Source organism: Aspergillus heteromorphus, assembly GCF_003184545.1.
Source record: "Aspergillus heteromorphus CBS 117.55 chromosome Unknown BO70scaffold_20, whole genome shotgun sequence".
In the NCBI taxonomy this organism is placed as follows: Eukaryota; Fungi; Ascomycota; class Eurotiomycetes; order Eurotiales; family Aspergillaceae; genus Aspergillus; species Aspergillus heteromorphus.
Window position 1 is genome coordinate 38029 of NW_020290425.1, and position 27486 is coordinate 65514.

General features: G+C 29.2%; 5 protein-coding genes across 5 annotated transcripts; 3 read left to right on the forward strand and 2 right to left on the reverse strand.

The window, feature by feature from the left end:
• Nucleotides 1-15705: 15705 nt before the first annotated feature.
• On the forward strand, nucleotides 15706-19824 carry BO70DRAFT_372446 (glutamine-fructose-6-phosphate t; the record flags this gene model as incomplete). Its single annotated transcript, XM_025544853.1, has 9 exons — nucleotides 15706-15710; nucleotides 15772-15842; nucleotides 15936-16167; nucleotides 16255-17648; nucleotides 17704-17865; nucleotides 17923-18139; nucleotides 18584-18585; nucleotides 19162-19327; nucleotides 19407-19824. 9 exons carry the CDS (start codon nucleotides 15706-15708, stop codon nucleotides 19822-19824), a joined length of 2667 nt encoding a protein of 888 aa, XP_025397521.1.
• A 38-nt stretch (nucleotides 19825-19862) lies between these two features.
• BO70DRAFT_363715 (proteasome core particle subunit alpha 7) lies at nucleotides 19863-21326 on the reverse strand. The gene is made up of 5 exons (XM_025543639.1): nucleotides 21204-21326; nucleotides 21078-21143; nucleotides 20858-21016; nucleotides 20439-20765; nucleotides 19863-20380 (listed from the first exon to the last, which is right to left on the reverse strand). Exons 1-5 carry the CDS (start codon nucleotides 21204-21206, stop codon nucleotides 20042-20044), a joined length of 894 nt encoding a protein of 297 aa, XP_025397522.1. The 5' UTR covers nucleotides 21207-21326; the 3' UTR covers nucleotides 19863-20041.
• A 478-nt stretch (nucleotides 21327-21804) lies between these two features.
• BO70DRAFT_363718 (uncharacterized protein) lies at nucleotides 21805-23423 on the forward strand. Its single transcript, XM_025543640.1, has 2 exons — nucleotides 21805-22357; nucleotides 22425-23423. Exons 1-2 carry the CDS (start codon nucleotides 22262-22264, stop codon nucleotides 23136-23138), a joined length of 810 nt encoding a protein of 269 aa, XP_025397523.1. The 5' UTR covers nucleotides 21805-22261; the 3' UTR covers nucleotides 23139-23423.
• A 493-nt stretch (nucleotides 23424-23916) lies between these two features.
• On the reverse strand, nucleotides 23917-24243 carry BO70DRAFT_295578 (mating alpha-pheromone PpgA; the record flags this gene model as incomplete). The annotated part of the gene is made up of 1 exon (XM_025539514.1): nucleotides 23917-24243. The coding sequence occupies one exon, from the start codon at nucleotides 24241-24243 to the stop codon at nucleotides 23917-23919; it is 327 nt and encodes a 108-aa protein (XP_025397524.1).
• Nucleotides 24244-25564: 1321 nt separating this feature from the next.
• BO70DRAFT_380935 (isocitrate dehydrogenase (NAD(+)) IDH1) lies at nucleotides 25565-27302 on the forward strand (the record flags this gene model as incomplete). Its single annotated transcript, XM_025545433.1, has 5 exons — nucleotides 25565-25597; nucleotides 25823-25883; nucleotides 25960-26034; nucleotides 26114-27017; nucleotides 27086-27302. 5 exons carry the CDS (start codon nucleotides 25565-25567, stop codon nucleotides 27171-27173), a joined length of 1161 nt encoding a protein of 386 aa, XP_025397525.1. The 3' UTR covers nucleotides 27174-27302.
• Nucleotides 27303-27486: the final 184 nt, after the last annotated feature.

Here is a 27486-nt window from a genome sequence, read left to right on the forward strand (position 1 = left end):
ATTATTACTTAGAATAATATAAAGAATAACTTAAATAATAATCTATATATTTATTTTTATAATCTAATCTTATTATATTCAGATTTCTAGTATTATTTATAAAAATCTAATATAGAATTTACTAGATTGCTGATTATTAATTATTAAACTGCTGACTACTAATTACTAACTATTAATTAAAAAATAAAAAGAATTAATCATTACTAACTCATTTAATTAATATCTTATTTTTAGTATATCATGTTTATAAAAAGTATAAGAATAGTAATCCTTATAATACTTATAATATATTATATTATAAGAAATATCTATACTATAGAGACAGTTTCTTATAGGATAATTATATTATTATAATATATAACTTATAGAATTCTTATAAATATATTTATTTTTAAAAAAAGCTAGATATCAAGACTAATAATAATATTTTAAATAATATAGATATTATTTTAATTTTATAATAAATATATTTTTTTATATTATTTTAATATATATTTTTATAATCTTATTATTTAAAATCTGTAAGATAGTTTATTAAAATTATATTTATATTAAATATTAAATATTATATTTATAAGAATTCTTCTAATTTTTTTTAAGATTAATTATAAAGTTATTATAAAAAGAATAATTAAATAAATATAATTCTATTATTTTTTAAGAATTTTTATAAATAATTAAATATATTTGAATAAATTATAGAACTAGAATAAAGACTTAAAAATTTTTATAAATAATAAAAAAACTTAGAAATTTTTAAATAATTCTGATATTTTATCTATAAAATTAAAAAAAATTAATATATATATATATTTTATAAAATAATAAATATTATTATACTTATAATTATATTATTCTTTAATTATTTATTATCTAGTAAGAGTCTAGTATAAAGATTAATAATTAAAATAAAGATTAATAAATATAAATTATAATAATCTGTCTAAATTATATATTTAATAATTTATAAAAAAATAAAGTTATAAAGCTTTTTTAAAATAATAATTAAATAAATTTTTATAAATTTTTTAAGAATTAACTAAATAATTCAAAGAATTATAGATAAAAAATATAATTATAAATTTTAAAAATAATCTTTTATAAAAAAAGATTTTATATATTTATAATATGAAGAAATATAAAAACAAAGCTGAATTATAAAATATAAAAACTAAATCTTATATAATTATATTTATTTTTGGATTCTTTTTATAAAATGTAAAATAAAGAATCTATAAGTAATTAGATTCTTTATTATTAAATAAGATTTAATTATATTATTTATAAAAATAAGATTAAATATTAATTAATAAAATAAGAAGATTAATTATATATAAAAAAAATTACTATTATTTATAAATTAGATATAATATTCTAATAATTAAAATTATTATAAAAGATTTTTATAAAAAGATATTTTATAATTAAATATATTAAAAATATTTATTTTATAAGATTCTACATCAGCACCTGCAGAAATAAAAGATATTTTAATTATAAAAAATAAGATTATATAATACAAAATTATTATTAATATAAAAACAGAAATTCTAAAAAATAACTTATAGTCTAAATAAATTATAAAATGCTAATAAAAATATTTTTTATAATATACTTTATTCTAAGATTATAAGAATAATTACTTATATAAAATAAAACTAATTTATTTAAAAAATTTAAAATTTTAATTAATATAAATGCAGAAGCAAATCTAATATTTATAATATTAATAAAAATTATAGAATAATTAATAATATTTATAAAGATTTTTATAAAATTATTAGATGATAATAATATTTATTCAGAAAAAACTATAATATTTAAAATAATTATAAGATTTATAAATAAATTATTATTATATTATTTAATATAGAGAAAGTTATATTAGATATATTATAAATCTAGACAGAGATCTTTATTATAAAGTTTAATTAATATTATTTAAGATTTTATAAAAAATAATAAGTTAAGATATATTATATTATTATAATAAAGTTTCTTATAAAGAAATTAAAAAGTAAGAAATTAAAAATTTAAAAATTAATTTTATAAATTATTATTTCTATAAAAATTATAAAAAAAATTATTATTAATTATATTTAAATAAATAATTAGTCAGATACTGAGTAAAGAGTTATTATAAATATTTATTTATATTTTTAAGATAAATCTTTTTTAATTATTATTTTTCTTTAGATTTTTATAATTTATAATAAATAGAATTTTTAGAATTAAGTTTTATATTTTATAATTATTTATTATTTATTATTTTAAATTATTAAATATATTTAATTTAAATAAATAATTAATCTTGCTGCTTTATTTTTTTATTAAAAATTAAGTTTTTTAATTAAAAATAAATTAAAGAATATTTTATAAAATTATTTAAAAAGATTTATATACAGCTGCTATTAAAGTTTCTAAATATTAAATAAATATTAATTATAATAGACTACTAAATTAGTTCTAATTAAAAAATATTTTTTAATTTAATTAAATATTTTTTAATAAAAAATATTAATTATTATAAGATTTTACTAGATTTTTAATTAATATTTAAATTTTATATTTATAAAAATCTAGTTATAATTATTTTATTAGTCTTATATAAATATAATCTTATTTATTAATTATTAGATATAATAACTAATAATACTAGTAATAATAATATAATATTTAATATAATCTTAACTAAATTCTAAACTTATTTTAATTAAAATATTTAGTTTTATAATATTTTAATTAATTTTAATTTTTTAAAGATTATTTAAAATTAGTATTATATTTTTTATCTTATTTATATAATTTAGTTTATAATTAATATTTTTCTATAAAAACTTTAGATTAAAGTCTTAAATAATATTATTAAATATATATAAAAGAATAATATTAAAGCTTTTAAAATCTTTTTTAATATTTTAAAAATTTTTAAAAAAATATATTCTAGAAGCTATCTATAAAAAACTAATATAAAATTCTTTTTTATAAAAATTTTTTAAAAATCTTTTATTAACTAGTTTATTATATTAATTTTTAATTATAAATTTAAAAGATTATATAATTTATAAATATAAGTTTTTAATATTATAAAAAGTTCTTATTTATTTAATAACTTAAATCTAACTTAGTTTATTAATTGTTTTTAATTTTAAAATCTGCTAAAACTTAATTTATTTTATAATTTATTAAATATTTAATCTCTATTAAATAATTAAAAGTTTTATTCAGTATTATAAGTATAATAATATTAATTATTTTTATTTTATTATAATTAAATAAAAATAAATAAAATATTTTTTTTAAATTTTTATATATATATTTTTTTTTATTTTCTATCTTTCTAAGAATAATAAGTTTATTATTTATAAACTTTATAATATTTATAATAATCTCTTTAATTATCTGGATTACTTAATTAATAAATTAAAACAAAATAGATATTCTAGAAAAAAAAGATTCTTGAGAATTTATATAATATATATTAAAAATTTTAAAAATATTATTATTATATTTATTAAATAAAAAATTATATTTATATAATTATGATTATTCTGAATCTAATATTAAAGTTTAAAAAATTTAAAAAATATATATAACTAAATAATAATATTAATTAATATTATAAATATTAAATTATGTTTAAGAAGATATTCTCTTTCTATTATAATTAAAATCTAATAATTAATATATTATTAATAATCTTTAAATTATTATTAGATCTGGTCCCTGAATAAGATCTTTTATAATATTTTTAAATATTAGAAACTTTTATTTATAATTAAGATATATCAAAAATTTAAAATATATCTAGATATTAAAAATATATAGCTTCTTAAGATATCTTTAATTAAATTAATATAATTTTAGATATTATAAAATATATTAATATTTTTATTTGTTAGAAGTTCTGCTATAATTAGGTTTTTATTTTTTATTAGATAATTAGAGATTTTCTCTTAATTATAATTAATAATATTAATATTAAATATTTTTTTAATAATTTTTAAAATATTTATTATTATTATCAGAGCTGTCTTTATTTTAATATAATTAAAATAATTATATTTTAAATATATATTAATTACTTTATTATAAGTAAGAAATATTAGAATATATTTAATACTCTTAATCTAGATTTAATTATCTTTATATTTAAAAAAATAAAAGAAGAATAAAATAATTATTATTTTTTATATTAATAAAAATAAAAATATAAATAATCTTAAAATAAATTCAGAGAATAAATTATTATCAGAATTAGAAGAATTAGTTTTATTTAAGTCTTTAATTATTATATATTCTTAAATAAAGATAGAAATAGAGATCTAGTCTTTATAATTTTTATATTATTATAATTATTATTCTAGATAGTATAAAAAATAAATATTTTATATTTTTTCTTATTTCTTTTATATTAGATTCTGTAAAAATCTTTTTTAGAGTATAATATATTTCTTAAGATAATTAATTAAATAGATTAAATAATAAGCTATATTTAAAGAATATTATTATATTTTATATATTATCTATATAAAAAGAATATTATTATATTTTATATATTATCTATATAAAAAGAATATATATATTATAAATTAATCTGTGATTATTAATCTATCTATTATATCTAATTTTTTTAATTAATAGATATAAATAATTATAATAATAGTTATATCTTAATCTAATTTTAACTATATAATTAAAAATTATTTATATCTTAATCTAACTACTAGGTTATTGCCAGGTTAAGGTTAAGATATAATAATCAGGTTAAGCCACTCTAATCTCTATCTATATTTATAAAACTCTAAAAATAATTATAATAAATTTTATTATTAATCTATCTGTAAGTACTAGTATTATTAAGAATTTATAAAGAATTACTAATAATACTTTAATAATAATAAATTAATAAACTAAAATAATCTATTATATTTTTTCAAAAAACAATCTCAATAAAAAGAATCTTATAAAGACTTTTATTAAGAAGATTTTTTATTTATATAATATATTTATAAAGATTATTATAGATTATAATAATATTTTTATAAAAGATTTCTAATTTAACTTTATCTATATATTTATAAAAAAAACTAAGTATAACTTATTACTCGCAGACTAATAATTAAATTAAAAAATTTATAATATTCTTAAGTAATATTTATAAAATTATATTAATTTTAAATAAAATAATTAGATAAACTTGTTATTTATTATAGAGTTTATATATAATAATATTTATAAATAACTAAGATAAATGTTTATAAAAAAAGCAGAGATTAAAGTCTCTAAATAAATTAAATATATTTAAAACATTTATATTAAAATTAAAAAAATTTAATTTTTATTTATAAAAAGCAGAAACAGTTTTATAATTATAAAAAATAAATAAAAAACTTTATATTAATAAAAATATTTAATTATTTATAAAAATACATCTTATTATATTATTAAATAAATAAACTTATAAGTCTACAGACTAAAGCTTTTTATAAAATTATAAATATATAATACATAGTAGGCCGCTGGCGCAAGCTATCAGAAGATTATGACCAGTTATAGCCAGTTATATAATAGTTTCTAATAATTATTAACTAAAATAAATAATAAGTATTCCTGTTTTATTATATATAATAATTATATTAATATTTATATATTATTTTAAAACTATATTTAAAAAAAATAATAAGAAATTAATTATTGAAAGCTTACTTTATAATTATTTATTATTATTAAAAACTTATTATTTTTTTATTTCTAATCTATCTATAAAGAATTATATTATTATTATTTTTTTATATTAAATAAATTCTTTATAAATTATTTATTATTATTTTATTATTAATCTATTATTATTTTATTCTCTTTTTATATATATTATATATTCTTTTTATTAAAATTTTTTATTCTTTTTCTTTTTTATAGTATTTTTTTATTTATATTTTTTTTTCTCTTTTTTAATCTTTTTTAATGCTTTACTATCTTTTTTTTTATATTTTTTTATAACTAGATTATTATAGAGAAGACTATTAATATTAAAATAATAAAAATATTTAAAATATTTAAAACAATAGCTATTTATTAATTAAGATAAAAAAAAAAGAAAAAAAAAAGAAATAATTTTTATATAATTCTAAATAATTTTCTTTCTAGAGGACTCTGCGAGGCTGTAGTAGATAATATTAATAATAATATAAAAATAAATTTATTCAGAGAATTATAGTATATAATATTAATAATAATATATAAAAAAAGTTATTTAAATAGTTACTTTAAAAATATATTTTATATAAAATAGAATAGTAAAATAATAATCTCTAAATTAATAATAAAAAAATTTAGTTTTTTTTATTATTAATTATTAGAGTTATACTATTACTATTATCTAATAATATAATTATAATAAAAAATTCTATAAAAAATATTTACAGAATCTTTCTAATAATATTAAATAATAATATTATTATTATTCTGCTTAAGCTTATTCTTCTATAAAAACTAAATATAATTCTTATAATAACTATTTTTTTTATAAAAAATAAGATTATTAGTATTATTATAAAAGACTTCTGCAGATAATTTATTAATAATTATAAAATAAACTAATTAAGAGATATAAGAGACTGGCAGATATTGGAGAAAATATAATCAGCAGGAGGGGGGATTAGTATATAGTAGGCTGCTGGCGCAAGTTACTAGGAGATTATGACTACTTGTGGCTAGTTATATAACAGTTTCTAATAATTATTAACTAAAATAAATAATAAGTATTTCTGTTTTATTATATATAATAATTATATTAATATTTATATACTATTTTAAAATTATATCTAAAAAAGTAATAAGAAATTAACTATTTAAAGCTTATTTTATAATTATTTATTATTATTAAAAGCTTATTATTTTTCTATTTTTAATCTATTTATAAAAAATTATATTATTATTTTTTTTAAACTAAATAAATTCTTTATAGATTATTTATTATTATTTCTTTAAACTAAATAAATTCTTTATAGATTATTTATTATTATTTTATTATTAATTTATTATTAATTTATTTTTTTTATATATATTATATTATTTTTTTTCTTATTAAATTCTTTTATTTTATTTTTTTTTATATTATTTTTTTATTTTATTTTTTCTTTCTCTTTCTTAATCTTTTATTATATTTTTTTTTATATTTTTTTTTATATTTTTTTATAACTAGACTATTATAGAAAAGATTATCAGTATTAAAATAATAAAAATACTTAAAATATTTAAAAAAATAGTTATTTATTAATTAAGATAGAGAAAAAAAGAGAGAAAAAAAATAATTTTTATATAATTTTAGATAGCTCTCTTTCTGCGGGGCTCTATAGAATTATAATAAATAATATTCATAATAATATAAAAAAAAACTATTTAGAAAGTTACTTTAAAAATATATTTTATAAAAATAATAAAATAAATAGCAGAATAATAATCTTTAAATTAATAATAAAAAAAATTAATTCTTTTTATTATAATTATTATTTATTAACATTGTACTACTACTGCTATTTAATAATATAATTATAATAAAGAATTTTATAAAAGATATTTATAAATTTCTTTAATAATATTAAATAATAATATTATTATTATTATAAAAAATTTCTATAAATAATTTATTAATAATTATAAAATAAATTAATTAAGAGATATAAAAATTAATAAATATTAAAAAACATATAATCAGTAAAAGAAGAGATTAGTAATAATATAAAGATTTATTAAGAAAATATATAATATAATAAAAAAAATATAAATATAAATCTATATAAATAAATATACTTTAGTATAAATAAATATATTTTCATACAAATAAAATTATAGATTTTAATAACAGCTGTTTAAATTATATATTTTTATAATTTATCATCATAATATTAAAGAAACTACTATTTATTTAATTATATTAGTTAAATATATATACTATAAATTTACTTAGATACTTTAAGTTATATTAATATTATTATATATATTTATAATAATATTATAATTAATTAAATATATTTAAAAATATAATTATAATACTAAGATCTAATCTGTTAATAAATATAATATTTATTATTTTATATTTAATATATTTGTTATTATAAATAAATATTATCTGTATATTAAATTTATTAGAATATTATAAATATATTTAATAATATAAAATATTATTTATAATTTTTATTATTTTATAGTACTACAGACTATTTAGAGTTTTATTAATATTTCTAAAATATATTTAAATATATTCTCTATCTTCTGCTTTTTTTAATAGCTATTTAAAGTTTTATTAATATTTATAAAATATATTTAAATATATTTTTTATTTTCTGCTTCTTTTTAATAATTATTTTTTTTTTAAAAAAAATAGTTTTTTCTTTTTTAATAAATTAAAAAATCTTTTGATCTTATTTTCTTAAGATTTTTTTTATTATTAAAATAATAATATTCTATAAAAATTTTTTATAAAATATTTTAGTTTAATATCAATATCTTCTAGATATTTCTTTTTTTTAATAAATTAAAAAATTTTTTAATCTTATTCTCTTAAGATCTTTTCTATTATTAAAATAATAATATTTTATAAAGGCTTTTTATAGAGTATTCTAGTTTAATATCAATATTTTTTTAGATATTTTTTTAATAAATTAGAGAATCTTCTGATCTTATTTTTTTAAGATTTTTTTTATTATTAAAATAATAATATTTTATAAAAGTCTTTTATAAAATATTTTAATTTAATATTAATATTTTTCAGATCTCTTCTCTAAGTTTACTAAAATTTTTAAATTATAGATTTTTAATATCAAGATCTTATAGAATAATTATATAATATTAATAAAAATATTATATTTAATAATATTATTTAAAAAGCTACAATCTATTTCTATAAAAATAAATATTTTTAAAAAATGTATATTATATTAATTAATCTTAATATTTAGATATATTTTTCTTAGTAATTTAATCTGTCTTAATATATATTTTTAAAAAGAATAATAAAATATTAATAAAATTTAAGAAATTAGATTTATATTTTATATTAAATATTTTATAATTAAAAATTAAGTTCTTAAAGATATAACTTAATAAATCTAATTTTTTAAAATTATTATTATAGCAGCTGTTATCTTATTATTAATAATAATAATAAATTAATTCTAAATATATAGAATATACAGAATGTAATAAATAATAGAATAAAAATAAATATATATTTAATTATAAATAATATAAATCTTATAATATCACAGTATTTAGTAGATTTTATTAAGAATATTAGAATTACAATATAAAATATAGAAAATATTATTATAAAAGATTTTTATAAAAATTAACAGACAGATAATAATTAAAAAAAATAAATAAATAGCATCTTTTAAAAAATCAGATAAATAAAATATTTAATAGTTTTATAAATATTAAAGAAGATATTATTAAAATTAAAAATAATAAATTATTAATAAAGATATATAATCTAGCTTGAAATATAATCAGATAGTCTTTAAAAATTATAATTAATATTTATTATATATTTATAAAATATAGTTTTTATTTATAAATAATAAATATCTTCTATATCTAATTTATTTTATTATATAATTATTTTTATTAAATTATAATTAAATAATAATTTCTGAATTATATTTAACTTTATAATATTTATATATAATTATCTAATTTAAATAAGATTATATTATTAGTAATTATTATTATATATAAATAATAATAAATAATTATTTTATAATTATAAATAACTATAATATAATCTAATTATTATTATAGATAATAATTTAATAATTATTATAAAATAATCAGTAAGTATAATAAACTATTAGATATATATAAATAATAATAAGCTACTATCTTTAACTTTTACTGAACTATGCTGTGACCCTCTATATACACACCTCCGTGCCCCTATATATATTTTATATATTATTATTTTATACATATTATAAAATAAATAAAATAAATCTACAGAAGTACTTTTTTATAAAAAAAAATAACTATAAATATTATCTAGAGATCTTATTAATTTTATAAAATTAAAATAGATTTTTAAACATTTTAATTAAATAAAAGAATTATTCTAGTAATAATAATATCCAAAAACTAATTATAAAATTACATTATTTATAATTTTATAAAAAATTTATTTATAAGTATAATCTTTATTTAAAAAATAAAAGAAAATAGAAAAATAAAATAATAAAAAAAATTATTTATAAAAAGCTTTATTTAATTATAATTTAAAATATAAGATATAGCAAGTACTTATAAAAATAAAAATTAATTAATTAATTATTTAATCTATAAAAAATAGATTTTATAATTAATCTAAATATAATTATTATATCTTTATTTATAATTATTATTAATATATATTATAAGTATTCTTAAGCTTAAGAGATTATAATATATATTATATATTTAATTAAAAGAAGAAAGCTAATTAGTTTTAATTATAAAAAAATCTTATAAAGCTAGATCTAGATCTTTAGCTAGTAATAATTATTATATTTAATAAAAAATATAAATTTTATTATTAGTTATATAATTTAATATTCTTTCTAATTAAATAAAGACTATAATTTTATTTAGAAAGAAAAATCTAATAAATTATTAGTATATTTATAAAGATATTAATAAATTAATTTATTATAAATAGATTTATAAATAGATTTATAAATTAAGCTAAAGCTTAGTTTATAATTTTTATATTTTATAAAATAAATTAATCTTAAATAGATTTAAATATATTTTTTTTAAAAAGATAATATATTTATCTGTGATTTATAAATCACGGGAGTAATAAAAATATTATTTAAAATAATAATTTTATTATAATAATAATTTTATTATAATAATAGATAATAAGAAAAATATAAAAAATTAAAATTATAAAAACTAGATTATTCTAAAAATCTTAATTAATAAACTAATAAATTATATATAAATTAGTTTTTTATACTTTATAAAAAGAACAGATATTTATTATAAAAAAATAAAATAAAAATAATAATAATAATAATATTAATAATAACAGCAGCAGCGATAGCAGAAATAATAATAGAAATAATAATAATAAGAATAATAATAATAATAATAATAATAATAATAATAATAATAATAATAATAATAATAATAATAATAATAATAATAATAATAATAATAATAATAATAATAATAATAATAATAATAATAATAATAATAATAATAATAATAATAATAATAATAATAATAATAATAATAATAATAATAATAATAATAATAATAATAATAATAATAATAATAATAATAATAATAATAATAATAATAATAATAATAATAATAATAATAATAATAATAATAATAATAATAATAATAATAATAATAATAATAATAATAATAATAATAATAATAATAATAATAATAATAAAAATAATTATAGAAATAAACTAATCTAGTTTTATATTAATTATAAGATATAAAATAAACTTTTCTAAAAAATTGCTTATTACAGAGATTTGTAAAGAGAAGAGAAAAAAAGATTAATAATAATTTTATAATAAATATAATAATTTCTTTATAAGAGAAAAAAACTAAAAATATATAATATAATAAAAAATACTAAGATAATTAATTATAATTCTTAAATTAGATTATATATTTTAGATTTATAAAATAATAAATATCTGTAAATTAATATAAAATATAAAATATTATATCTTATAATCTAATATAAATATCTCAGATCTGCAAGAGTATAAATAGTTATAAAAATATAAATAATTATAAAAATATAAATAGCTATAAGAGTATAAACAGCTATAAAAAAACAAATAATTATAATTATAAATAATCATAAAAATTCTTTAAATAAATACTTATTTATAATAATAATAATAATAATTAGAAGAGAGAGAAAGCTGCAGAATAAAAAGAATTAAAAAAAATTTATTAAAAATATCTTTTTTAAAGTCTTAAGTTCTAAGCTCTGAGTCTTAATTTATATCTAAATTAGGAATATTATATTATATTTATTACTTGGCTATAATTATAAAGATATCTATTATATTTACTACTTAATTATAATCATAAAAATCTAAAATATAATAAATAATAATATAATTATAGCTGTATAAAACAGCCACAGCAGATTTATATAAAATAAATATTATATAAAAAAAGAATTATCTTTTTTTAATTAATTTTCTTATAAAGAAGATTTTATAATAGAGATTTTAATAATATCTAATTTTTTATAAATAATAATCTTAAAGATTAAGATTTTAGAAAAAAAAATAATTATAAAAATAATTTTTTATAAAATAATTATACTAATATAATATATAATTTATAAAATTCTTATAGATATATTTATTTATAAAAAAAATTAGATAAAAAATTAATAATAATACTTTAAATAATATAAATACTATCTTAACTTTATAACAGATATACTTTCTTTATACTATCTTAACACACACCCTTATACTTAATCTAATTATCAAATTATAGTTAAGATTAGATTAAGATATAACAGTTAGATATAGCCACTCTAGCACAAGCTAAAATAGATAAATTTAGTTATATAAAAAGTATCAGTTTAATGATAATCCTGGCTCTTACTAATCTTATATTTTATTATAAAATAAATAGATAAGTTAATATAATAGATAAATAAAATAAAAAATATATAATTAATAAATATATAAAGATCAGACAGAAATCTTGATAAAGTAATATAAAATAATAAAAGAATTAAAAAAGGCTATTTTAAAGAATCTTTCATAGCTTATATATATATATATATAAATTGGTACTGATTCTAAGATAAAATACTTTTTATCTACTAAGATAGTAAAATAACCTGGCTAATTAAAGTAGCTAAATTCTTATTTTTAACTAAGATATATTACTTAATTATAATTTTATTAAATAACAAGATTTTTATCTTATTAAGTTGATTAATTAATTATAATTATTTTTTAAATAATTCTATAGTTGATTATTAGGGGCGGGCCGCTATATCGGATTTTGAATTAAAATATTAATAATAAATAACTGTTGCAGAAGATCTCTAATTGCAAGAAATTCGACTTTGGGTTGTACTCCATACACAGTACTATTACTACTAGTATATCCAGAATGATCCATCCATGTGTATGTAAAGTAGCCTCCACTATCTCAGCAAGGCCGCGATCTCAAATATGGATTATCTGTCTAGATTTCACTTCTACGGAGTAGTAAGTCATGAAAAAGAAAGGTCCGGGAGATTTGAAATGCTGCCTATCTGGCACTTGCCGCACTTAAGATGTATAGTACTCCGTATACAGAGTACATCTTCTGATGCTGCACCGTTGCCAAAAGCAGCCAGCCCGGGTGTGGGTACTACTAGGAAGAAATACCTACCTTTATATACTCCATATCATAATCCGTGTCAGTTCTACTCCGTAGTATCCAGCTAGATCTTACCTGCCTTTTCCTTAAGTGGGGTCATGGCTAATTCAAAATCACTACATCTGGCAATGTACTCTTTCTTTCGGTAGATCATCTAATATACAAGACTATAATCAGTTTGCTATACACATGGTTCTCTTGACCTTTCCAGTTCGGAGGACTTTATGCGCTGAGATGGATGCATGGACAGACAGGCAAATTATACAGAGCACATGTAAGGTAGCCGGGATAGTGTACTTAGACAGTATGAATGCACTGCACATACAATTTGTTATTAGGGTGGCGGAATAATTACGTATGTGCCTCCTGTAGCAATCCCTGTACTGACCATTGATCTGTGTAGCATCTTGTTTTATTAAATACATGCTCTATAACTACCCCTTACTTCATAGTCTATAGAGCCAGTAATAAACATATGCAGAGGACATTGTGCATATGTATAGTACAGATTATATAGGTAATGTCCATTTGATTATCAATACATACTCTTATTATTTAAGTCACTTAAGACTAGTCGCCTTACCAATGTCAGTGCAGGTGCCTAACTAGCTAGGCACCCACATTTACCTCAAAGGTATGCAAGTTTTGCCACAATAATGACTATGTGATTTAGAATGTTTTTTGATCTTTTTTTCCCGTGCTAAAAGTGGATTTTTTTAAAAAGAAAATGGGAAAAATGATATCAGATTGAAGAGGTTCATGACCAAGGGTCTCCAATGTTTGGTTGTGGCGGGGAATTAATCTATCTGGAAAATAGGAGCCTCAAGTTCAGTTTCAGACTTTCACTTCCCCATGGTTTCCCATATAATTACTTAACCATATCACTCGCCCTTCCCCCTTTGCCTCAAATACAGCCAACAACAGCATATGCGTGTTATGTAATAGGTAGTTCCTTGGATAATTAGTTATTCGGATAGAGAGTAAAGGTGCAATGTCTTGGAGAATACATATATACCCAGAAGCTTGTACTAGGTAATGGACCAGGGTACACCCTGCGGAGTAAGGTACCTACTGGTACGTACCTAGTTGGTACTACTAACAGTGCATCTACTTACCCACTAGTACCTAGGTAGTACTAGGCAGTATGATATGTACTCCGTACGGAGTACCAAAGTAGAAATAGGAGATGGTACCTATCTACAGGTATTAGGTAGGTAGGTAGGTAGGTATCCTAGATAGTACTTACCTCCATCAGTACCACTGTACCCACATTGAAACTTTGCCTGTTCTTTCCTAGTACCTACTCCATACCTCCTCCCTAGTACTACTCCATACAGGTACTCTACCTACATAGTAGAAAGTATTGTAGGTACTAGTAGTAGGGAGGTACAATAGGCAAGTAATTATCTCGCAAGATTGGTATCATTACCAACTCCAAGATACTACTACTTAGGTACGTTTTTTTTTCTGAAGCAATGCCTACAGTATCTGACATACCTAGTATAGAAAACCTGTTACCCTATGGGCAACTTGTTTCCTCTGGCAGACTGTCGTCATTAATATTCTACTACGGAGTACTACTGGCTATTCGGACTATTATTAGAAACTCACTATGTTTAGAACCTATGTATTGCTCTATCACAGTATTCACAGTATCACAGTACTCGAACCAAACCCATGGCATCGCCGCATCAGACAAATTAGTGGCTAGTGTGCCTAATTATAGGAAAGAAGTGGAGACTTTTTGGATCTTACCAGTGGGGGATAGGTAACTTATGAGTATGAGCTAGTACTATATTTCCCTTCCATACCCTGGATGAGGGATGACCTTGACCTGAGTCGAGTCACGGGTGAAACATACCAATAGATTGTGTGAGGCGCAGGGTGGGCTTATTGGCTGCTTCCTCATTTGTGATTTGATGAATGGTTGTGCCCTGGAGTACCCTATAGCAGCTTCCCTGGTCTGTGTGTCAAGGTGGGTCGATCTCGCAACATAAAACATAACAGCTCCCCCTCCTTTTGAACCTTCCAGTTGTTTGTTGATCCTAGTTATCTAACTACCTCTCTCCCAACCTTTGTCCTGCTCCTTGTGTTGTCTTCGCTCGCTTTCCTTGCCCCCCACAATAATCGTGCGAGACAACTCAACTTGCTTTAGCCTCATATCATACAACTCCTCTGCGTTATCTTGGGTCAATACTGTTCTTAATAGGTGACCCGTTCCATCGTCATAAATACGGTGACGTTTGACGGCCAGCAAATATTCCATCCCCTCTCTGAGCATTTGCATTTCTCTTTTTGACCATGTGGTAAGTTTTTCTGTATACTCTATGGACGGCTCGTTTCTTTGTCCTAACTCATCCACACCAGCGGTATTTTCGGCTACATCAACTATCTTGTTGAGAGGGACCGCAAATTCATTCTCGACACTCTGCTCAATGGTAGGTCCGCGCTTCCTATGCATCATGCTAACCACCATGAAACGATCTTAATATCGGGAATAAGTAAAGACTTTGTACTCTGACTATGTGCAGGGCTTTCGAGACTTGAGTATCGTGGTTATGACTCCGCTGGGCTTGCAGTGGATGGCGATAAAAAAAATGAAGTTTGCGCCTTTAAGGAAGTTGGAAAGGTTGCCAAATTGAAAGAACTCATCGAAGAATCCAAACCCGACCTCACTAAGACCTTTGAGTCTCACGCTGGCATTTCTCACACCCGCTGGGCTACCCATGGAACTCCTTCCCGCCAGAACTGTCACCCTCACAGGTAAGTCAGCTGCAACTGATGGCTTCTTTGTCATAAATGGTGTTCATAATGGACTGGATAATATATGGAGGACTAAGTAGTTTGCAGATCTGATGTTAACTGGGAATTCTCCATTGTTCACAATGGCATCATCACCAATTATAAGGAGCTGAAGGCCTTGCTAGAGACCAAGGGATTCCGCTTCGAGACCGAGACCGACACTGAGTGCATTGCCAAACTTACAAAATATTTATATGACCAGCAGCCAGATATTGACTTCACCGTACTGGCTAAGGCTGTCGTGAAAGAGCTGGAGGGCGCCTTTGGTCTCCTTATCAAGTCTGTTCATTATCCCCATGAAGTTATTGCGGCAAGAAAGGGTTCCCCGCTCGTCATTGGCGTGAGAACTTCGAGGAAGATGAAGGTGGACTTTGTGGATGTCGAGTACTCCGAAGACGGTGCGCTCTCGGCAGAACAGGCATCCCAGAACGTGGCCATGAAAAAGTCTGCTACTGGCTTGCTCGCACCCCCTGATAAATCTCTTTTGCACCGGTCGCAGTCCCGTGCTTTTCTTTCCGACGATGGTGTTCCCCAACCAGCTGAATTTTTCCTGTCTTCTGACCCGTCTGCGATCGTTGAGCATACCAAAAAGGTTCTTTACCTTGAAGATGACGATATTGCTCATGTACACGAGGGACAGCTCAACATTCATCGGTTGACTAAGGATGATGGCACATCCAATGTTCGCGCCATCCAGACCATCGAGCTGGAGCTACAGGAGATCATGAAAGGAAAGTTTGATCATTTCATGCAAAAGGAAATCTTCGAGCAGCCTGAGTCTGTGGTAAACACCATGAGAGGTCGATTGGATGTTGCAAACAAACAGGTTACCCTGGGTGGACTACGACAGTATATTTCTACTATACGTCGGTGCAGACGTATTATCTTTGTGGCCTGTGGAACCAGCTACCATTCGTGTATGGCTGTGCGTGGAGTTTTCGAAGAGCTCACTGAGATACCTATCTCGGTAGAGCTTGCCTCGGATTTCTTAGATAGACAGGCGCCTGTTTTCCGTGACGACACGTGTGTCTTTGTTTCCCAATCTGGTGAAACTGCTGACTCTCTTATGGCTCTTCGGTACTGCCTTGAACGCGGGGCTCTGACCGTCGGCATCGTTAATGTTGTCGGTTCCTCCATCTCCCTTTTGACTCATTGCGGTGTGCACATCAATGCTGGACCGGAAATTGGTGTTGCCTCTACAAAGGCATACACATCGCAGTTTGTGGCTATGGTCATGTTTGCTCTTTCTCTGAGCGAGGACCGAGCCTCTAAGCAGAAGAGACGCGAGGAAATCATGGAGGGCCTGGCCAAGATCTCGGAACAGTTCCGGGAAATTTTGAAACTCAATGAGCCTATCAAGCAGATGTGTGCAAAGTTTTTCAAGAACCAAAAGAGTTTGCTTTTGTTAGGCAGAGGTGGCCAGTTTCCCACGGCCCTTGAAGGTAAGCAACATGACCACTTCCACAGTAGTTCCTGGGCGCTGATTTTTTTTTGTAGGTGCACTTAAAATCAAGGAGATTTCCTACCTTCATTGCGAGGCCGTTATGTCAGGCGAGCTTAAACACGGTGTTCTCGCCCTTGTCGACGAGAATTTGCCGATCATCATGATCCTTACAAGAGATAACATTTTCACGAAGTCGTTGAATGCTTACCAGCAAGGCTAGTCAAATTTCGCCGCATTCTTTTCATAAGTTTCAGTTACTAACTGTTTGGCAGTGATTGCTCGAGGTGGCCGTCCTATCGTAATTTGCAACTATGACGACCCTGAATTCTCATCCGCCCAAACAGAGAAGATTGAAGTTCCCAAAACTGTGGATTGCCTTCAAGGTCTCTTGAATGTTATTCCACTGCAGTTGATCTCCTACTGGCTTGCCGTGGGAGAGGGTCTCAATGTTGATTTCCCTCGTAATCTTGCGAAGTCAGTCACTGTCGAGTAGAGTGCATCTACATAAGAGCACCCACAGGCAAAGGATAGGTTCATGGGACAAGGCCACTTTAAGCTACTGAACACGATTTTCTTTTTAATGACGGCAAGGATGCAAATGCTGTAGGCTTTGTAGTCTCCAATGTGCCTGTGCTCCATAATGTACTTGTTCATTTCATTTACTTGACCTTTCTTCCTTTTGTCTTCTTCATATTGGCACTCAAGGCCTGATGGTTTCCTCGTGTACTTAGTAAGGTCAGGAGCAGGCCATTCAACGGCATTTCCCTAGCAACATGCACTCCGTATTCGCATATACACTGCTATGGGTGGTTACAATGCACCTGCACCCCCAATTGAAGTTGAGTTCGAGCAAATGAGCGTAGAGACACTAATACTTCCTCTGTGTCGATTCTTGTTCATAGTATATTACCCTTATGAACTACGAAATACGAGGTGTATGTGACTATCACCATCACTACCACCACTTTGCTGCGCCGAAAGGATTATCATTGCCTTGTCCTACCGCCTTCCAGACTTCACCTACGGAGTAGAACCGAGGTTCTATGTAGCACTCAAGGTGACAATTTACTCACATGATAATACTAAGTTACTTGCTCTTTTAAGTCAGCGCACGCCAATACAAGTTGCAAAGTATTGCCAGCAAAACTTTGTAACCCACATGAGCCACGGACTATAATATTTTCGACATGTACCAACGTAGTAGGGGTGCTGTGGATAGATTGTGGTACACTCCGTAGTCAGCAGGTTTCCCAGTCAGCGGGGTAGAGTTCGGCTCCCCACTTTATACCGGAACTCGAGCTCGTATGTGCTGCCTCCGTACCTAGCATTATTGCCTCGACACCTGACGAAACCCTTTTCGACAGTACTCCCGGCAAGCTCTATTAAAACTCTCCAAATATCAATCATCATGACTTCACTCAAGGGTCCTGGAGCTGCCCAGACATATGATGGTGAGGAATTCTTACATAGACCTCCTGCATCTAGCCCCTCATTTGCTTAACGGCGTACAGGCTCCGGACTGCGTATTGCGATAGTCCATGCGAGATGGAATATGGATATTATTGGCCCTCTCGTGGATGGAGCTAAGCGAAGCCTTCTATCGGCCGGTGTGTCTGAAGGCAATATCATGGTGCACAGCATTCCGGGCAGTTATGAACTACCATTTGCCGTGCAACGGTACGCAGATCGCTTTCCATCCTTTTCGTTCTCCGTAATTGTCAGATATTGAGCCTAACCGAAACATGTGCTTTCCCAGGATATATGCGGCTTCGCAAATTGAGGCTGCAAGGGGGTCTACTTCTGCTCAAGGCATCAGCGCCACGGACTTGCTGTCTTCATCTACCGCAGATCTCAGTAAAGCATCTTCGCAGTCAGCGACATTGGACACGCCTAGACCATTTGATGCAATAATTGCCGTCGGCGTTTTGATAAAAGGAGAAACTATGCATTTTGAATATATCGCTGACGCAGTCTCTCACGGATTGATGCGTGTTCAGCTAGACACCGGCGTTCCTGTTATATTTGGTGTACTTACGGTTTTGACCGAGGAGCAGGGCCTAGAAAGGGCTGGGTTGGGCAAGAAGGGAATGCACAACCACGGGGAAGATTGGGGAAATGCTGCCGTGGAACTGGGAGCAAAAAGAAGAGAATGGGCCGAGGGTAATGTAGTTTAAGAACGTTTAAGCGGAGACGCATTCTACGCCTCCACCGGCCAATTTGGTGTCCATTAAACCATCCAAAGATATATCTATTCAATCTGGGACAATTGGCATCGAATCATTCGTCGGGCGCGGTCCAATGCAGTAGTACAGTTGTGGAAAATAATGAAAAAAATAAGAGACAAATGATTTGTTTCCTAAGATGTCTCACATGAATCGTGGCTTAATAACTTCATTCTTCCATCCGTTCGCTGTCATTGGCATCTCCCTTGGTCGCATCCTCTTCCTCGTCTTCTCCTTCCAGAGCCCTTTTCGCCGCCCGCTCCGCCTCTTCAAGAAGACCTTTGGGTACCTCTTCGTGTCTTCCTTTTGTTGGGCCGTCTAATGAGCTTATCCAGGTCATCTCCAGCTCGAAATCCTTATCTTTGCTGTCTTCGTGGGCGACGTAGATAATCCGAGCCGCTTCCTTCACACCTTCAAGAAGACTTAAATTGCCGGAGTTCAGATCCAGCTTCTCAAGCTCGGCCTTGGCTGCCTGTCTCCCTTTTCCGGTGGCAGCACCATAGTAGCCCTACAGTAACGTCAGAACAAAACATCGCCGAGAAAAGCCAACAATTATAGTAGCTTACCCAGTACAACCCGCTTGGCTCAATCATATATAGGCCAGGGCCTCCGGTTTTGGCCCCTTGGATCTTACCACCAGAGCCTGATTCGGGTCCACTTCCGACTTGGCCGTCGACGGCAAGCTCAGCTTCGGAATCCCAGCCCCCGACAATTGCAGTCACTCCGAAGGGCCGTACACTGGAATAAAGCGTGTAAGCCTGCACGTAGCTGCCGAGGCGGTTCGACAGTGCGGAAACCGGAATTGGCCCTTTATAGACACTTCTCCACGAAGAAGCTTCGTCGCGCGCCCGGGAAACAAAATGCCTACCATCAGGGACTAAACCAGCTGAAACCTGTAGTCGCGATTTCACACATCAGCATGCGTTGTCCATCTAGAGCAATGCTAGAAAATTTCCCGTAACCAGGTAGCTTAGCGGGGTCTTACAATGCCAATGTGACGATCAACGGTAGCTGTTCTCTTGTTGGCACCTGGTTTCAGAAGCTTGCTGGTGATGATCTTTTCTACCGCCAGAACGACGCCATCTTTGCACCTGATTCCAATAGCTGTTCCTCCATTCTCAACGGCTTTGACTGCATATTCCACCTAGCATGAATAGTCAATAATTTGCAATCCACACTAGTCTTGGAGAAGATGAAGTTAATACCTGGAAGTTGCGACCGTCCGGAGAGAACACCGAGTTGGAAAGATCGTAGCCAGTACCGATGGACGTCTGGAACGATGCAGTATTAGCTACGCGGGACCTTCAGCTTAATAGGTTGTTCAAACAAACCATGGCTGTCAAGACTGGGTATGTTTAACAAGGGTCTAGAGTCTCCCGGGGTTCAGATCAATGGACTGGATGACCTAGCAAGAATGAGGTGATGGGGTTGACTTTCAACTGGAGAGAGGTTTGTTAATTCCCCGGATTCCAATATAAGGCAGCGAGTAGGTCAAGGTAGGCAAGTAAGGTTACGCGTAGGTTGAGAGTGCCTAGAGCAAGTAGTAGCAGAGGTAACTACTCCGTAGTACATCATCCACGGAGTCCGGAGCACCCCCCAACCCGGCTAGGCTGCGTATCTAATCAGGTCACCCTAGGAGCTCCCCTCAACCACGCGCAACATGTCTTCTCTGTTGGTAGGCCTACTTGCTATTAGGATTGTTCTGTGAAATGCAAGCATCTCTTTGCACAGCACTGAGTCTGGTCCTAGATCAGAACTACTACCTAGGTAGCTGCCACTCGGCATCCTCTCCATACTTACTTTTAGGTACGGAGTAGGTAGGAAGTAGTTCCCTTGAATCCTTGCATTAGTAAGTACTCCCGTACTCCATGTATTTATACTTTGTGCTATAAGTAGGTAAATATTATCCACCTACAGAGATCTCTTTCCATAATAACAATGACCGAAATTTGCTACTACTTGGTAGCATAACAGTACACTCCTCTGCTTATGAGCTTACAAATATCTCGGAGCTCTACCTATACATGGATATTTAGGTCCCAAATGCATAGGGCATCTGCCCCCCTTCATCACTATCCTGTACTGCCCAACCATGTTATGAGTCGGGCATCCACGATGCCTACCTACAATGTCTTTCCCACCTAACCCCGCCAGTGTGAAAACTAATGATTTATACCGATCACTACCCATGAAGCACCGGCCTTTACTATCTTAGAGTTGACACTGCTTTTGCTGCCGCACCTTGAAAACAGCTTGAATACTACCCAACAAATCAGCTTTGCCATATCCCATTATTCCTTTATTTTGCTGTATTTCCCAGCACCAAGCCTGATACAGATATTTTACTGATTGTTTGATGCCCCTCTCGCACGCCTAAGAATTCTTAATCATGTCTACTTTACTAAATAACTGTCCGTTTTGTGGGCAAGCTACGGATATCTCAAATACACTCACAGGCTTCATGGTGAACCCATACTGCAGCCAGGTAGATATTTACTATATATTCTTCTAGTCTGCTATTTCACTGGTTCTCTGACCCGATAGCCATGCAGTGTGGCCTATCAGCAACCGAAAGTACCCTCAACTTACCAGACGATCTTGTAACACTCTTTGACAAGAGTATGAATATTGGGTTTCCGTTGTCTCCAGGAGAAGACCTTGGAAAATGTTTCCCCCATGGCTCTTCAGCAATGTATAGTGTCTCACAGCACTATCACCATTCTGCACATATAGCTCGCCAGAGTGCTACAGAAGATTCCTTGGGAGTGAAAGCCAGTATACATAGCAATAGCACTGATTGTATCGTCGCCGAGAAACTCAGACAGCATCAAATTGATCACTCGTCCCTTTCATCAAAGCAATTGGAGCTTTTCGAGCGTGCGGTACCAGAACAACAACTACGACTTATACAGATCTGGCAGATTTCTCCAGAACACCGCTATAACATCGGCGGAAACAGCCTTCCGATGCCGGAAAAATCGGATAGACCTAGCATTGCAACAGAAGCATCAAATCCATTCTATCGGACATTTGCAGCTGATGGTCAGACACCAGAGGATGGCGTGCAGTATGCCGAGCCCTATATGCTTAGTGGATACGAGGCAATGGCCCAAGAAAACAATGAACTCTCTGCAAAACAGGTCATGTGCGTGGTAAACGAACCAACAAGAGGATCGCTTTACAGGCTTGCAAGTGACCCTGTATATTACTATTGTCAGAGTAGGAGATGGTGGGAAACTGAACAATCAGGCGCATTGAACAATTAGTATGGGCTGTTGGAGATATACCGCCATTTCTACTGTGGTCTACCTCATCCTGAACAGCGAAACTAAAGAGGCTTATCGGATTTATTCACAACGCCAACTGCGTCAACTGGTAGATTTTGTTGCCTAGGTCTACTATTGCCATAGCCGGGTATTTTTAAATACCTAGGCCCTGCTTGTTACTAACGTAGTCTCTTCGACGGTGATGAATAGAAAATGTTGGAAGAACCGGAGAGTCCCCCCGAGTATGTAGAAAGGGTGGTGTTACAAGGCAGCCGGGGAAATGAGAGCACATGGATATGGTTGATGTAGGCTTATAGACAAGTAAAGTTTTATATGTAAATTTCTGGTTTTAAAATGGGAAATGACATGACTACTCCTCACATCCTCCCCAATGATCCACAGCTTCACCCACACCATTTATAGTCCGGCTCTTTCGCGTTCGCCGTCAGAGATCCTGTGGAGTTTTTGAACCGAAAGACTGGGGCACACTTGCAAAGACGTAGCTGCCAACATCCAAGAAAACCCACGCAGTAAATGTTCTGCCAGAAAGAGTGATTTGTTAATATTCAACACCTGTTCCATGGTTCTTGTGTTTGGTCCACTTGTTGTAGGATATCACAATGGACAAGCCAAGTTCCAGAAAGTGCTGGTATATCAACTTTGAAAGAAAAATGACGCAAAGTAAAAGAACCAAGAGGCTCCAAATAGTGGAGTTCAGAGTAGACTGGTAGCGTGCAAACAAAGAGCAAAACAGGCCAATGCAACAGATACATTGATTTTATTCGGCGAATTCCTCATCGATAGCAGCCATGGCTTCTGCAAGAGCATCGGCCGAGCGCTTGACTTCGCTAACGGCTTCGGCAGCGCGCTTGATTTTGTTGCATGGTTGACCTGGCAAAACACACCACTTCTGCATGGTTTCGGGAGAGGCATCTGCCATGGCCTCAGCCATGGCATCGGCCGAACGTTTGACTTCCTCGCTGACATCGGCTGCGCGCTTCATCTTATGGCAGGGCTGGCCGGGGAGGACACACCATCTTTGCATAGCACCAGCTTGCACGGTGGTGGCAGCAAGAGCGGCAAGGACAAGAGAAATGAGCTTCATTGTTGCAGTGGCGGAGTAGGTTTGAAAGATAATTCGATCAGAAACAAGTCTTGTTCTGTGTTTGGAAGTAGTTGGTATAATATGGTGGATTTCTAAACTCTCCCTGACCGTCGAGGGCCAAGCTCCTTATATACATGTCCGAGAAGAATCAGGAAAACACCTGATGGACCCTAGCATAGCTGATGTCAATGAAGTCAATCCCTATTCAAGTTGATCAGAAGATCCCCTAGTGGAACCTAGAGCAAGAGTGTGTTGTATAATCATGAATAGAGTATCACTTAATAGGTAATATCATCCAGCCATCAATAAAACTTGATAAGTAAATAAACCTCTGATAGATTAGAATAAGAAAAAATAGAAGAGTCAAATATTAATAATAGGAAGCTATCATCAATAAGCCAGTACAAGAAAAGTTATTGACTTAATTAGTTGTACCTATCTCTGTGAGTAACTAATTCCAATCAGTAGGAGAAAAAGTAATATAGCTAGAGAAGGGAGTAAACAAGAGACAGGGAGGGAGACGGAGACATCTAGACCTTTTCCTGTATCCAGTATCTTCTTCTTTCTTTGATATCTGTGGGGCGTAGACTTTCTAAATTTGTACTTGAATGGGTTCTTAATAGAGGTGGCCATGGCCCTCAATTAGACAGCCTAGGCTGAAAAGGGATGTCAATAAGGCGCGACATTTGGGTCAAGCCAGCACAAGACCATCATTAAAGGGCCCTTCTCACAAAGTGTAAAGTAACAGCGAGACTTGCGACCCAGGCAATCGGGGGCAAATGGAGTATCTAGAAAGAAACAGGAAAGCGCTCATTGTTTTTTACCTGCTCCACCTAATCGATCATAGTAGGTTAGACGGTCCCCTCCTCTGAAAAACGATTTACCGTGTGGTAGGTGTCAGGGAGAGAAAATTTATAATGCATGTTCGTCATAAACCCAGATCCAAAGAGCAGATCATGATCTCATACGGTTCAGTAGGACTCTATATAGGACTACTACGGAGTACGGAGTAGTGATTATGGCCTGAGAGATAAGATCGGGCCGTGTTTCTAACGAGACCGGTGTCACTAGGCTAGTACTCCGTCCGGACTAGTGGATGGGATGCCGAGACGATCCGCCGTTTTTTCCGGTGTCTCGTGCATGGCTGGCTTCTCTCGTCCCTTCGCTCTCTCGCCTTTCTTTTCTTGCCGTCGCCGTCTCCGTCTTTGTCTTCCAGACTCTCCTCTCCCCCCTCGGTCCGCCCGCACCTTTTTGGAACCGCCCTCTCCTCTCTTGTTGCCACGTTTAAATCGTTCTTCCCCTCTCTTAATTGTTCAGCAAGATGTTCTCTCTGAGGACGGCGCAGCCTGCCCAGGTAAGTGGATGATTTTGGTTCTTCGCCGGCTGATCAATCGCTTTATTTGACCCGTATCTGCTTCTCCTTTCTTCCCCACTGCCTCCCGCCATGCTGTTTCCCTCGCCTGGCTCCGAGGTTTCTCTGCGTTTCTGCATCCGATTGTCTCTCGGCATCCATGGCCTACTATGGTGCTTCGTCTTTGATACATGTCTATCGGCCTACTGACCTCAATTTCTGTGGTAGTCCCTTCTCCGTCGCATCGCGGTGCCGAGCTCCTTTGCCCGTTCCTCCATTCCGGCAAGATGTGCGTCTCAACCTTCTAATCTGTGTATAGAGGCCTAGTAGCCATGAAATCCCGTGTTATTGACTTTATATCAAAGCATTTGCTAGTGTGCAGTCGGACATTTTCAAGCCCACCAAGTATGGCGGGAAATACACCGTTACCCTCATTCCAGGTATCTATAGGTTACCCGCTCCTCAATCTGGCTATGGCAACTGTCTTGCTGATACATTTATGATGTGTTCCCCCTTCAGGCGATGGAATCGGAGCCGAAGTTGCCGAATCTGTCAAGACTATTTTCAAGGCCGACAATGTTCCCATTGAATGGGAGCAGGTAGATGTTAGCGGTGTGGACACCGGTAACAAGCACTCGGAGGAGCTCTTCAAGGAATCGATTGCCTCCCTACGGCGTAACAAGTTGGGTCTTAAGGGCATTCTCTTCACCCCCGTTGAGCGCTCTGGCCACCAGTCCTTCAACGTCGCCCTCAGACAGGAGCTCGATATATTCGCGTCGATTGTTTTGATCAAAAATATCCCGGGCTATAAGACGCGTCATGAGAACGTGGATCTGTGTATTATCCGTGAGAATACCGAGGGTGAATACTCGGGTCTCGAGCATCAGTCCGTTCAGGGTGTTGTAGAGTCTCTGAAAATCATCACTCGTGCCAAATCCGAGCGCATCGCCAAGTTCGCCTTTGGCTTTGCTCTTGCTAATAACAGGAAGAAGGTTACTTGCATCCACAAAGCCAACATCATGAAGCTCGCCGACGGTCTTTTCCGCAGCACCTTCCACAAGGTCGCAGAAAACTACCCGACTCTGGAGGTCAACGATATGATCGTCGACAACGCGTCCATGCAGGCTGTCTCCCGGCCCCAGCAGTTTGATGTGATGGTCATGCCCAACCTTTACGGAGGCATTCTCTCCAACGTTGGTGCTGCCCTTGTTGGCGGCCCGGGCGTCGTCCCTGGCTGTAATATGGGACGTGACGTTGCTGTGTTCGAACCCGGTTGCCGTCATGTCGGACTTGATATTAAGGGCAAGGACCAGGCCAACCCTAGTGCTATGATTCTTTCCGGCTCCATGCTCCTCCGCCACCTTGGCTTGGATGATCATGCCAACCGAATCTCTAAGGCCGTCTATGATGTGATTGGTGAGGGGTAAGTGATTTACTCCTTATTATGCCCTAAATATGTCATTGAGGCTCTGCTGATGCGCAATTATACAGCAAAACGAGGACTCGCGACATGGGAGGACAGGCCACGACTCATGAGTTCACTAGAGCCGTTCTTGACAAGATGGAGGCTGCTCTGTAATTGTTTCCCCACTACCTTTTGTACCTGCTACAATTATGATCATGAGAGCTTGTATAGGCCACTTTACTGTACCCATTTATCCTTGTTTGTAGACCATGTTTGGCCGTTCTGAACCGTCTCTGTACTCTGGCCATGTTCCACGTGACCAAAACCAGTCGTGTCTTGCGAAAGGAACTAATGCATTAGGCAAAGATGAGCTGGGGCGTGTGGAATTGTACTCATTGTCTGGTATTGAAAGGGATGTCCATGCGGTATCATGGGTCACTGTGTGATGTTCGTACTGGTTCAAATGGTAGTAGAGAGGGAGTCACCC